The following is a 13,193-nucleotide window of genomic DNA, read 5'->3' on the forward strand; positions in this document are numbered from 1 at the left end:
TTTACTTTCAAATAAAAATTTAAAATTAAAAAAATACTGCCCTATCTTTCAAAGATTTTGTATTATTTACAATAGAATTAAAGCATTAAAATGCTAATTATTAATATTATTGGTACTCTGTGTTGACTCTGGACTAAAGATAATACATGCGGAAATCTTATTATTTCCTCAAAATTTAAGTACTTACACTTGATTCCTAACCATGGCACTTAAAATAAATCAGGTATCTTATTCCAATTTCATAGCTGCCTATTAAAAAGCAATACATGCATGACAGACTGCACTTTTTAAAAGCTTAGAAATGCTGTACAAATAACTGAAGGACTGGGAAGGGTTATTTCTTCAAGAAACAGAGAGCCTTGAGTGACAGGCTACTCTGAGGAACCTGATTAGGTGGCATGAGCTGGACAGAGAAAGACTTCTGGACGGGATGCTGGGGAGAAGAGAGTCTGATTTGAGCCCTAGCTGAGAGAGGCTATGGACCGACTGTTTGGAGTTTCAGCCCTGACTGCGAACAGTTTAATACAGATGGGAGAACTGGGGGAAATTTGGCAAGGAAGTCTGGGAAGCAGGTGCAGACTCCCATTCGGGCCAAAGAAAAGGGGATAGATCTCTAGTGAGAGGAGTATTTCCCTACCCAGTCAAACAGGGAGGTAGCTCTGAAGAGTCCACAGATCCCTGGTCTGGCATGGTTAGAAACTACCTTTGGAGACCGTTAAGGGTCAGTTAAAAACTCAAGATGACTCCTGGTGTTTCAAGAGAAGGGGTTTGGGTACTGGAAAGAGGGCACCGCCTTCTGGAAACCAAGAGAGTAAGAGAATACTCAAAGAAAGTGTACTAAAGTATTTGGGAAATCACTGGAACAAAAACCTCTCAACACAAACATTTCAGTAACTGTGAAAAGCTTAAGAAACTCTAATTAGTCTAATCAACTTTATTGTAGCATAAGCTTTCGAGAACCACAGCTCTCTTTGTCAGATGCATCTCGAAAGCTTCTGCTACAATAAAGTTGGTTAGTCTTAAAGGTGCTACTGGACTCTTTACTTTTTTGCAACTATAGACTAACATGAGTAACTCCTCTGGATCTCATTAGTCTGAAACATAAGAACTATAGTCTGTGCATGTACTGATTTTACCTCAGAGTTACCTATATTGAGTTACCTCAGAAATTTTTAAACTCTGATTTCACTTGACCTTTCCCCTCTATGTTAACTAAAATGTTTTGTTATTTTTGAATTTTAAAATGCCTATTGTGCCATTTAAGTTGTTTAAATTAAAAGGGGGGATTCATAACATGGCATTAGAGAACATAAAAATTAAACAACTGTTTTCTGAGAAAGAAAGAAGTTGGCATTTGTCAAAACAATGATTGTGACTCTCTGACAGCTTTTGAGGCCTGTTATGTTTTGTAGTTGGATACAGAATCAAATAGCATTAAGCCAGTACATCGCTCTCTCTCATCTTTGTCAAGCTTTTGACAAACCATCAAGACAGAGCAACCGTACCATCAAAAATAATATTTTGAGTGGAAATCTGTCACTTGGGTAACAGGTTCCTGTGAGATAGTAATTTTCCTGCTTCCAATCTCTGTTTTAAGAAAAAAATGAGCTCCAGTTGAGAAAATGGATTTTAGAATAGTGCCAAAAGAACAGTGCCAGAGAATCAGGTCAGAGAAGGCACACAGACTTCCAATCTCCATTAAGCTCTACTACCTATGTGGCAGACAACTGGTTGAGGAGTAACTTCCTATCCCAAAGAATCCTGGGAAATTGTGGTTTCAAAAGAAGAGGAATTGCAGATTTGTAACAAATCTAGAAAAATGGTTTTCAACTTATGGGTTGGAAGCCTCAGGTAGATCGTCAGACCCTTTAAAGCCACCATTTTTGCCTGACTTTTGGAAAGTTCTCGCTGCTAATGTACATTCCCTTTTTGCTCTTTGCACACACACATACAAAAAGAACAGCAGGATAGCAAGCTGGTGTCCCTCAACAACAGAAAGAATTTCTCCATGGCTCAGCTTGCAGCTCAGTGGGTCCCAAGTCTAGAAAGCCGGACCCCTGGACAAGAGGGTTATACAGAGGGTGTGTGTCTTGCTCCTCCATTTTTAAAACTAAAGATGCCTTGCTACTGTGAGAATAGGAAAATCAGGCAAAGGGGCTTAACTCTTTCCCTCCGGGCACTTCCCAGTTCAAAATCGCCTCGCCCAAGCTGCGTATCTTCCTGTGGAGGAAGCTGCATCCTTTCTCCTGTGAGCAGGGAAGCAGCACTTTTGAGCCACAGCTCCAACAGCTTCCTGTCCAGCATCTGGTCTGGCACTCAGAGACTCTCAAAGGGCAACTTAACTGTCCTTTATTTTTGGAACTTGGACCCAGCATGACACCCAAAACTTCCCCCTCATTTTACAACTCAAAAATCAACTCCAAGAGCCAGACTGTACCTACCATAGTTCTAATTCTGATTTCTATAATCACAAATGTGGCCTTACAGACCCAGAGAAGTTTTTTTAAAGCGGGAGAGAGAAGAGGAGCACACCATAAATTTAAAAAGGCCAGCTTTCACAGCAATAATTGCATGCTTTGCTACTTTCTTAAAATAAGACTGTGTCAATGCAACAGAGTGTATATCACCACAGCGTTAAGTTCAAGCACATGTACTTCAAAGAGCTCTGCAGTAGAACAATGGCAGGCAACAATGGCACATTAGCTGCATTTTTAATTAGTGGTAAGTATGGAAAGCATGCAGCTTAAAATTGCTTAAAGCAACCCAATGAGCACACAATAACTTACTCTGCGTCATCAGACACAGGAGTTCTGGAGCCGAATCTATAAAACCAAATATAAAATTAGAGACTTTGAGAGGGGGGGAAAAGCTATCAGTCACATTGGGGGAGCAGAAATGGGTGAACCACAAAAATAGATCATTTTCACTTGAACTCAAATGTCTTCATCAGTAAAGAGAGAGAATCAACATTTCAAAAGAATACAAGTCTAATAACTTAATCCTTCACACAAGTATAACATTTTACAAGTATAACTTTTACAAACAATTAAAAATAGTTTCAAAATCCAGAACACCATTAGTGGAAACACACCGTGAAACTGCACATGGAAAGTAGTTCTTCATAAAAAGCTGATATTAAGAAAGCATACCTTGTTTTATGAAGTGAAATACATGTGCAGCTAATCTGTATATAAGAACTTACAACAGTGTTACATTGTGAGTAATTAACATTCATGAAAGAGACATAAAACACATAAGCCAGGCACAGAAAGTGGGCTACGGCATGCCACCTGCAGTAGAGAAAATGTTATCTGTTAACCTGGTGAATTATGTGCTCTAACTAGTAAGGAAACATCTCCATAGAGAACTGCACACATCTGACATTTCTATCTTTATTCTTGAGTGACTGTGCAACTCATTATCCATAACTCTATTCCATTCATCAGAATTTAAATTATAAATCTGTAAAGAAGACTCATAGCTATGATAATTTCATGTCAACTCATGAAATTCTTCTTGATTTCTTGTCAATGAACCCCATACGCAAATAGCTCTTAAAGTTCTACCTAAAGGATTGCATTAGTTTCAGAAGATGCACTATTGGTATAAAAATTATTCATCATCTAATAAACTGAGCAAGAGCAAACAGATTTTTCTCCCCTGGCATGCACAAACACAACCGCAAATAACTTCAGCCAATGCAAGTTGCAGGTCGCACTGCCACTCACATTTGTGTGTGGTCATCTTTGAGTGAAGTAAATTCTTTGCCAGTTCTTTCAAGAGCTCCCTGCATCTCAGCAGACAAATGAGCTGGCTGGACTAGTTCAGGATCAAACACGTCCTTAGGAGCAGGAGAGGGTGCATCCGCTTGTATTATACTAGGGGGACTCTGTCTGTCTTGCTCCAGAGCGTGTTCCAGTGACAATGCAACTCTTTCGGGACGTTCTGCACAAATCTCTGGATACTTTTCAGTGCTTACTGTGTCAGTTATAATAATGCTAGAAAAAGTAATTCCATTTTAGCTTGTAATGAAACACTGCATGCTGTCTAACGTCCTATATTTATCAAATTATGAATTTCTATCTCATGCAAAAGATAACAAGCATGATTGTGTCACACAACACATGCAAAGTAAGGATAAAGACCAGTTATGACTTTGAATGTTTGGACTTCCACAGTGTTTGTGCTTCCATGCCTCTCGCGACCGGAGAACCAGCCACCCTTCTTTTCGCCAAAGACAGCTGGGGATTTTTTGAAGACACCAACAGACCTTATGGCCCAGGAGATAATCTGAAGGCATCTAATTCAGCAACCCTGCTGACGCTAAGCACGTCTGTGTCAGGGTTGTTCCAAGGCACCCTTCCTCCAGTTCCCAAAAAGAAAGACCAGTTATAAATGTATTGAATAAATAATTACAAATACGTGGCCAGCCAGCATCACAGATGCCTCCAGAAGTGAGGCTTTGCGGCAGAAGGGGACAAAGGCCTCACTAGAGCAGTAAGCCCTGGACTCCTGCCCCCCCCCCGGGCTGTTCTCATCCTGAACTGCTGCCTCCCCCTCAGCTCAGCAGACCAGAAGCAAAGCAACCCCAAGACACAGTGTGTGTGTGTAATATGTACTACGGCATTTCTGCCTCATACTGCCGCACACCTGCTAAAAGAGTAAACCATCATGGAAACAGATTGCGAAAGATGGTTCCAAAATCTTGCAAAATGAAGCCACAGTAATTATTTCCCCCTCATTTTTGCCAAGAAACAATTTAGGGGGAAATGTCTTTGAAATCACCATGTTCCCACAAACCACCAGCAGTTAGAGATGAGCATAAGCCCAAAGCGCTTCACCGTCCTTCCATCCTGGGACAATCGGATCTTATGAGCTGCTCAGTGCGCTTGTCTTTCAGAAACTCGATATGCTGTCTCCATGTCCAATGCTTATCCTCTACCCCTCATTTGAGACTTGTTGGGGTGTTGGCTCAAGGGAGAATTTGTACAAAATTGGATCTGAGAGACGCTTACTTTTGAGTAAGAATACAAGAAGGGGATGAATGGAAAACCGCGTTCAACATGCTGCTGGTACTGTTTGAATATCGAATCATACCGTTTGGATTACAAGGGGCTCCAGGGGTCTTCATGAATTTAATTAACCAAGTTCTGCACAAGCACCTATATGGGTGTGTGTGTGTACCTAGGTGACCTGTTGCTGTATTCAATAAATTATTATTCCTATGTGAAGCTGGTGAGGGAAGTCCTGAAAACCCTCTATGAACACAAACTGTTTGTGAAGTTCTCAACGTGTGTGTTTCACAAGGAAGAACTGGATTTCCTGGGGTATCAGGTCTCCAGTAAGGACCTGGGAATGGATCCCAGCAAGATCCAAGCGGTGTTGGGGTGGGAAGCTCCCAAAACCAGGCGGCAGCTGCAGTCATTTCTGGGATTTCTGAATTTTTATAGACCATTTATTGGGAACTTTGCACAGACCGCCTTGCCTTTAACTGATTTACTAAAAACCAAGGGGAAGGGCCCCAATAAAATAAAGCCTAGTGCCAGCCAAGGTGGGTTGGACAGACGAATGCCAAGAGGCTTTTGAAAGGTTAAAGACCCTGTTCACGTCTGAACCTGTCCTACGACACCTAGATGAAACCCACAAATTTGTGATCCAGGTGGATGCCAGTGACGTGGCTACGGGCGGGGTCCTCTTGCAGGAGAATGATGAGGGAAACTTACAGCCCTGTGCATATGTCTCCTGGAAGTTTTCTGAAACTGAGAGAAATTAGTTGTTGTGGATTTTCCGGGCTGTATCGCCGTGGTCTTGGCATTGTAGTTCCTGACGTTTCGCCAGCAGCTGTGGCTGGCATCTTCAGAGGTGTAGCACCAAAAGACAGAGATCTCTCAGTGTCACAGTGTGGAAAAGATGTTGGCAGGTAATTTATATCTACTCAGGAAGGTGGGGTTGAGTAGATATAAATTACCTGCCAACATCTGTGAATCTGGGCAGATCCTGAGAGGGAAGGAGGACAGGAAGGGTCGCATCAGTGCTTGGTTCTCGTGGCCCCTTCTTACATGCCCAGGGTAATGCCAATTGCCACATAGGTGTCAGGAAGCAATTTTCCCCAGGCCAGTTTGGCTAGGGATCCTGATGGTGTTTTGCTACCTTTTGGGCATGGAGCAGGGGTCAATGGGTGTGTGTGTGGGGGGGAGGGATGTATTTGTGAATTTCCTGCATTGTGCAAGGGGTTGGACTAGATGACCCCTTAGGTACCTTCCAATCCTACGATTCTATGATTCTAACGGCTGGACTGAGAAAGCAGTGTATTGTATGTTTTGCCCTGGGACTTGATTTTTGTTTCTTTTAATTCTTGGGCAATTTTTAAAAAGCCAAAGAATGAACAGATTAGGTAGCCATCAAGGTTCAACAAAAGCCGTTTGCCATGTTCTGTTTACGTCTCTATCTATGTAACATCTTTACCATAATAGGCAGCAGATAATGGATAACTATTTGACACACAAAACTCCTCCTGAAGACTTGCCTTGTTCTGCCTCTGCCAGCCTTCGTTCAGATTCAGACGATGACGGGGAAGGACAAAATTGCAGTTAAAATGCATGACATTTACGGCTGCCAAAGACCGACAGTCCAAAAGTCCTATGATAATAAATTAATGGGTCACCATATCAAATAGGATAACACAGTTCTTTGAGGAAATCATTACTGATTATCCAAATATTTGGTCATAGATGCAGAGGAGTTAGCCGTGTTAGTCTGTAGTAGCAAAATCAAAAAGAGTCCAGTAGCACCTTTAAGACTAACCAATTTTATTGTAGCATAAGCTTTTGAGAATCAAAGAAGAGAACTTGATTCTCGAAAGCTTATGCCCAAATATTTACTCAAGTGCTATTCTGTACTGCTTGACATCTGACTAAGGGAACTTGGACTCTTGAAAGCTCCTACCCTGGAAATCTCGGTTTTTACGGTGCTACTGGACCCAAATCTTGCTCTTGTACTGGAGAGCAATGTGACCACCCACCTGAAGCTGACCACAGAAGTCCACTACGATGCCTTTCTTTTGACATTTTTCCCTAGGATCAGTTCAACAATCCGCCTATTCTAAATAGGCTCTTCTGAAAGATCTAGAATTGTAAATCATAAAGAAGGTGGAAACTCCTTAAGAGTATAAAGCTTGTCCGAGACTGAAAATGACTAGCTTCAGAAGATATCACTATAAATTATCTTTTATAATGTCTAATTTTGTAATTCCGTAAACATTATGAACTTATTTTAATGTTACTGGCACTCCTCTCTACATATGCATACATGAGTCATTTATGGTCTAAAAGAAAAACAAGGATTAGCTACTGGTAGTTCCCTTGTCGAGAAGCCGAAGCAGAATCAAAACAGAGCAAGGAACACACAAATTCTGCCCCCTTGGGAAATTACAGAGAAAAAGACTCTCTTTCAGAATATCTTTCTGACCTCTTTTCTTTCTGTTCAGTCTTTACAAGCTCCTTGGTTGTCTCCTCACCATTCTGCTACTTTGAGAAAGGAACTGGAAGGAACCATTTAACATCTGGTTCAGTCTGCTTGGAAAAAACTATGGTTCTTCTCACAACCATGTCATCTTTCCTGGGATTTGTAATCCCCGTTTTGTTATCTCTGGTTTCATTGTTGTGCTCATCACGAACTTTGGGTTTCCTGTGGCCACTGTGGCATGTGGCAGTGGAGCTTACAGAGGCAGGTGAAGGTGTGCCACAGAAAGGTGGCATTGTGTTAGCCAATGGGGAGCTTCTGCTGAGGCCATTGCAGGTACCATTCATGGAAAAAAGGTCACTGAAAGTCACTGATGAAAATATAACTTAGCTGCAGAAGAACAATCATCGAGTCCTTCCACCCCCCAACATGATCGGACAACACACATGAATTCAATCCAGTGACCTGTAGTTGCAAGTTGTGACAAACATGACTGGTTCCAGCCCACCTCTCCTAGGAAGCAGCCAAGGAAAGCTGATGGGATGCTGGGATAGTGACAACTGAAAGCCTGTTACTGAGAAAGAAGGGATTGGAAGGGAGACAGCAGAAATATAGCTAGTTGTTGACACCTGTTCTGATACATCGAAACATTCCCTGTATACTTATGAATATTAAAACCATTCAGTCCAGTGTTCTATGTTGTTGGAAATAAAATTTATTCTTGTTTCTGTTTCAGCCCTGGCTGGCTTGAAGTGGTTGGCTGAGGGGAAATAAGATACACACACACATCAATCTCAAGCATTCTGGTCACGACCCATGGGCCAAATTTAATAAATGGTAGCAGCATATATATGGGAAGTAAACTCAGTTTCCTTTCCCCAGTAGCCCTAGGCAGTAGCTGGGTAAAGATGCCAAGCAACTCTCAAAAGCCTTCACTATAAGTAATAAAAGTTCTTTATTGATAAGCCGTCAGTATCATACACTTACACCAACTTTGACAGGAGTAACGGTTGCAGGCAAGCATCTACCTATATAAGTTTTCCCAGCACAGGCAGTTTCAAACCTCCCCTCCCCAACGATCAGCAAAGCGGGAAAATTCCTAACCTTCCCCCCCCTTTCTCTAACTGTCAACCAAGCAGGGAAAAAACAGGGATGATGTCATAGTCTCCAAGGTTGTCTAGGTGCCTCTCCCCAGGGAAGGAGGGAGGACTCGGAGAAGTTCACAGATAAAGTGTTCCTCCCTGGCATAGTTTCGCTGGCTTGAGACGTTGCTCCTCCTCACTTGGGGCAGCTGCGTGAGCTACACTTTAGACCTGTCTTCTTCCCAGGGAGGGCTTTCCTCTCACCCGGGCATTCTGCTGAGAAGTGGCCAGCAGCCCTGCACTTTAAGCACAACCCTTGCTTCACCCTCCTCTCTTTCTCCGACTAACGATCAAAGCTCTCAGCCGAGTCTCCGGTCTCCCGCTGTAGTATGCGTTTCCTTGCTGTTGGCCAGCTCGATTCTGGAGACGGAGGAGACTTGCTCCCGGTTTTCAATCTTGCATACGACTTGGATCCACCCCAACAAGGTACACGGGTTGTCTTGGATCATGACCTTGGCTACCAGATCTGAGTTCAAGCTGGCACAGAGGAATTCAGTCTTCACTGACTCAGTTCGATATTGCACTTTGGCAGCATATGCCCTGAATTCAGCCGCAAACTCTCTCACCAGGCGGTTTACCTGTCTCATGTGCTTCGACTTCGTTTGAGCCCTCTCCTCCTCGAGGAGATCTTCATATTGCTCTCTGAGCGTGTGGATGAAGGCTCCCATTCTCTGGAGTTCTGGGGCTCGAGCCACGTAGAGGGTCACATATCATTTCGCCGCTGCCCACCCTCAGCCTGGAGTTCAGGTAGCTCACCTGGCTGGCTTCATCCAGGAAGATGGGGCCCCATTCTCTCAGAAACTCAGCCACTTGCACTAGGAAGAAGACGAACTCTTCAGGGTCTCCCTCAAAACGGGCTTCTAGCTTGCATAGCCCCAGAGGTGGCTGGGCTAGTTGCATCGGGACAGGTCCTGCCGGTCCTCCATCTTGTGGCCCTGGAGACAGAACCGGTTGAACAGGCAGGAGCTTGGCCTCCCTGCCCGTGTAGGGGAAAGACGGGCTAGTGACCCTGCGGAAGCAAGGCAACTCGACTGGGGCGGCTGCTATGGTCCCTTGGCTGCCCAGGTCAGAAGGCATCTTGTAGCAGGTCTTTGATATGCTCCATGAATTCGTACATGGTGTACCTCAGCTCCTCCATCTTGCCTCGAAGCTCCTGTGCCTCCTCCATGGGGATTGGGTCTGGCAGCTCCTCGGGATCCCCTTCATCTTCTCCCCTCTCAGGGATTTGTCTCCCCCGGATCAGACTTACCGGAGTGGCTCCCAGCCAAGATATGTAATCACCAGGCTGCTGGGCACACGCTCCAATAGGCACTCTGCAAGGATGCCAAGCAACTCTCAAAAGCCTTCACTATGGGTAGTAGTAGGAGTTCTTTATTAATAAGTTGCCAGTATCATACACTTAGGCCATCTTTGCCAGGAGTAACGGTTACAAGCAAGCATCTGCATATATAAGCTTTCCCAGCATGGGGAGTTTCAAACCTCCTCCCCCCTCCCCAATGATCAGCAAAGCGGGAAAATTCCTAACTCCCTCCCCTTTCTCTAACTGTTAACCAAGCAGGAAAAAACCAGGGATGATGTCGTAGTCTCCAAGGTTGTCTAGGTGCCTCTCCCCAGGGAAGGAGGGAGGACTCGGAGAAGTTCACAGGTAACGGTGGGAATGTGTTCCCCCCTGGCATAGTTTCACACCCCATGTCCAATTGAGAATGCAAGTAACATTTGCTCCAACATGTATTCATAACATACAGCCTAAGCACACAGTAGGCAGACCGGGTATGACAGGTGATTGCAAGCACCTGACAAGGTGAGCAGAAGTAAATACAGGGAATGTGCTGCCTGTCTAGCAGAGCCTTTGGGAAGAGGGGCCTGGCGTGAATTTGCCTAAAAATTAGAGGTTGGACAGGTGGTGTGTTGCGCCTTAATAGCCTATGATAGCCAAACCTGTGATAAATAGAGGTTTATGGGGGGGGGGGTGACAGTGTGGACATGGATCACACAAGGGTTTCAGATCTTTCCCCTGTACCCCCAGAGTAGACCTTACTGACCCCAGAAAAGTGGAATCGCCACATAGGAAAGCTGCTGCAATGGAGAGGAGGGAAAATCAGCCTCTTCTTCCTTTTCTGTCTGCTCAGCCCTGCCCACAGAATAAGCAGAAAGGGTGATTTGGTCTCCTTCCCCCTCCCCACTTCAGCCTCCAACCACACATAGGTCCTGGGTCTGCAATCCTTGCGCCGTGAATATTATTCAGTTCAGCCTGTGAGGAACTAGGTTATGGAAATGATTCATAATTTAAAAATACAGTTATAAAGAAGCAAAATTTAACCATGCAAATTAAAAAAAACCTCACACAATACCCAGCAAGAAGCAATTAGTTATCATATAATCACAAAGTTCGAGGAAACTCTGGAAGTTCTCTAAGCGTCTTCCAGAAAATACGGGCAATCACCCTCTCTATACCCAAGGGACAGCTCCGATTCTAGGAAAAACACAGTAATGTTTCCTAAGATTTCTTGCATTCTAAATCTTTACTCATTCCCCCCTAAAAGACAGCAAATAGCATTTGGGGGGGGGGCGGACTTTTAATTACTTAGAAACTTCTCTCTTCTTTTTGTTTAAAAAGCGAAATATTGCTGCACAGATAGCATGCAATGCAAGCACACAACCTTTATCAATAACAGAATGCTCATAACTCCCGTTTTCCTATTTCTGACCTTTCTGCTTTGGGTGAACTCTTCCGAAGAGTAATGTTTCCTTGCTGTTTCAATGGATGGTGACCGACTACTGAAATGGGAGGACAAGATGGACGAACTGGACTAGAGCATTTCTGAAACGTTCCAAATCTCCTGGCCAACATGTCATCTCTCTCAATATCTGGGAAGCTACCATCCAACTCTTCATCACTGCTTTCATGCCATTCATTCAAACTGCTGAGTGTTTGTTTCCCAGAATCAGCACAAACGTCTGAATTATATGAATCCTTACTGGACCATATCATTTCACTAATAGTAAGAGATGGGAAGTAGGAGAAAAAGAAGGAAAGGTAGTGAGAATCCCATAGAAGTGCCATGAATGGACTGTCATTTACTCATCTGTTCTTTCCAAGTTAGCTCTGGAGCTTCTTACTAGAGATGGGCACAAACAGGGGGAAAAAACCGAACATGATGTTTATTGTTATCCACAAACAGGGACTTGAAAGGGTAGATCCCTACTGCACCACTCCCAGAAACCTGACCTGAGCAGGCAGCAGGAAAGGTACCAATAATAAATAATAGCTTGGCCCAGAGCCTGGCAGCAGCCTTGAAACTTGAAGAGGTAGATCCCTATCTCACCACACACAAAGAAAATTCAAGCTCCAATGCACTCTCTCTATCAAAATGCCAACAGCAACTCTCTCCCTCTCCACTGTCTGCAAACTAAGCCAGAGCTGGGAGCCCCCCTCCACCCTGCTCTTCACTCCCTTGTAACAAATTTGGAGCGCCACATTTGAAAGGAAGTCCTGCCTATCAAGCTAAATTGGGCTTAGATTGGGGTTTCCAGGGCAACAGCAGGAGTTCAGAGTTCAGACAATCCTGCCTAAGTTGCCAAGGGAATTGATTGCAGGTGGCTTGACGAACAGCAATGAACGAGGCTTGCAACGACCACCTGTTCGTTTAGAATGGGGCCTCACAAACAGCTTGTTCGCAAACAGCAGATTGGGCTATTTGTGGCTTTTTTTTGTTCGTATTGCTGTTCATGCCCATCTCTATTTCTTAATAGTAGAACAAACATGCAACTATTGCTATAATAATGGGCTGATATGACATATTCTGGACCTCACAGAAAACAGAAGCACCTTTACATGACAAAAACAAAGAGCAGCCCATTTTTAATGTCTATACTTCAAAAATATTCCTGAGAGGAACAGCAACCTTTTTGCCTTTAAGCGAAGACAAACTACATAACGTAGTACCAGCAAACTGGCCACCCTTCCGGAGGGGCGGGGAGGTATTGTCCTCCCCCCCCCCCGAAAACTGCCCACCCTGCCCCATGGACTTGTTTTAATGTCTGATGGATGTGCAATATGGATGCAACTGCCTTAAATAGATTTTACTGACTGACGTTTTAATTTGCTACCATATTTTTATCGTATATATTATATTTTGTGATATAATATCTCTGAGTTCGCATGCAAGGAAAGCGAAATACAAATCTAATAAAATAAAAATAAAATAAATCATTTCAAGGGGAGTGGCAGAACATTAAAAAAAATTGCATCGAATGTCTGGAGGCAGCAGTCTTAATTAAGAAGGCTTTTACAAAGCCTTAGTAAATACTGATCAGAAAACGGATCTTTTCAGGGGATTTACTCCCCTCACCCCTGCTGATTTAAGATCCATTAACAATAGTTTACTGCGTCGTCTATCACAGAAGATAAATCCAGTCTTTTGCCTGCTCTTCCGTTTATCTGTATACTGAGCAATTTAGAAAACATCAACTGGAAAATCCCAAACTACACTTGATAAATGGGAAGCATGGAAAGAGCAGTTCAGCTAATGAGGTTTCGCATGCCAACATTATTTTTGTGGCCCCTACCATGCTCTCATATAGTGTTCA

At 43.6% G+C, this 13,193-nt stretch overlaps 1 protein-coding gene across 7 annotated transcripts in view; it reads right to left on the reverse strand.

The window, feature by feature from the left end:
* LIMCH1 (LIM and calponin homology domains 1) overlaps nucleotides 1–13,193 on the reverse strand; it is a 317,657-nt gene that overhangs the window by 60,806 nt on the left and 243,658 nt on the right. For 5 of the 7 annotated variants that reach the window (XM_054990316.1, XM_054990315.1, XM_054990319.1 and 2 more), the window contains 3 exons: nucleotides 11,312–11,599; nucleotides 3,729–3,998; nucleotides 2,787–2,822 (listed from right to left, as the gene is read on the reverse strand). The exons of 1 other annotated variant lie outside the window; for it this stretch is intronic. In XM_054990316.1, the coding sequence (XP_054846291.1) occupies nucleotides 2,787–2,822; nucleotides 3,729–3,998; nucleotides 11,312–11,599 (594 nt within the window). The remainder of the gene's footprint in view (nucleotides 1–2,786; nucleotides 2,823–3,728; nucleotides 3,999–11,311; nucleotides 11,600–13,193) is intronic. One more of the 7 variants, XM_054990320.1, reaches the window with a different exon arrangement.

This window comes from Eublepharis macularius, chromosome 10, assembly GCF_028583425.1.
Source record: "Eublepharis macularius isolate TG4126 chromosome 10, MPM_Emac_v1.0, whole genome shotgun sequence".
Classification (NCBI taxonomy): Eukaryota; Metazoa; Chordata; class Lepidosauria; order Squamata; family Eublepharidae; genus Eublepharis; species Eublepharis macularius.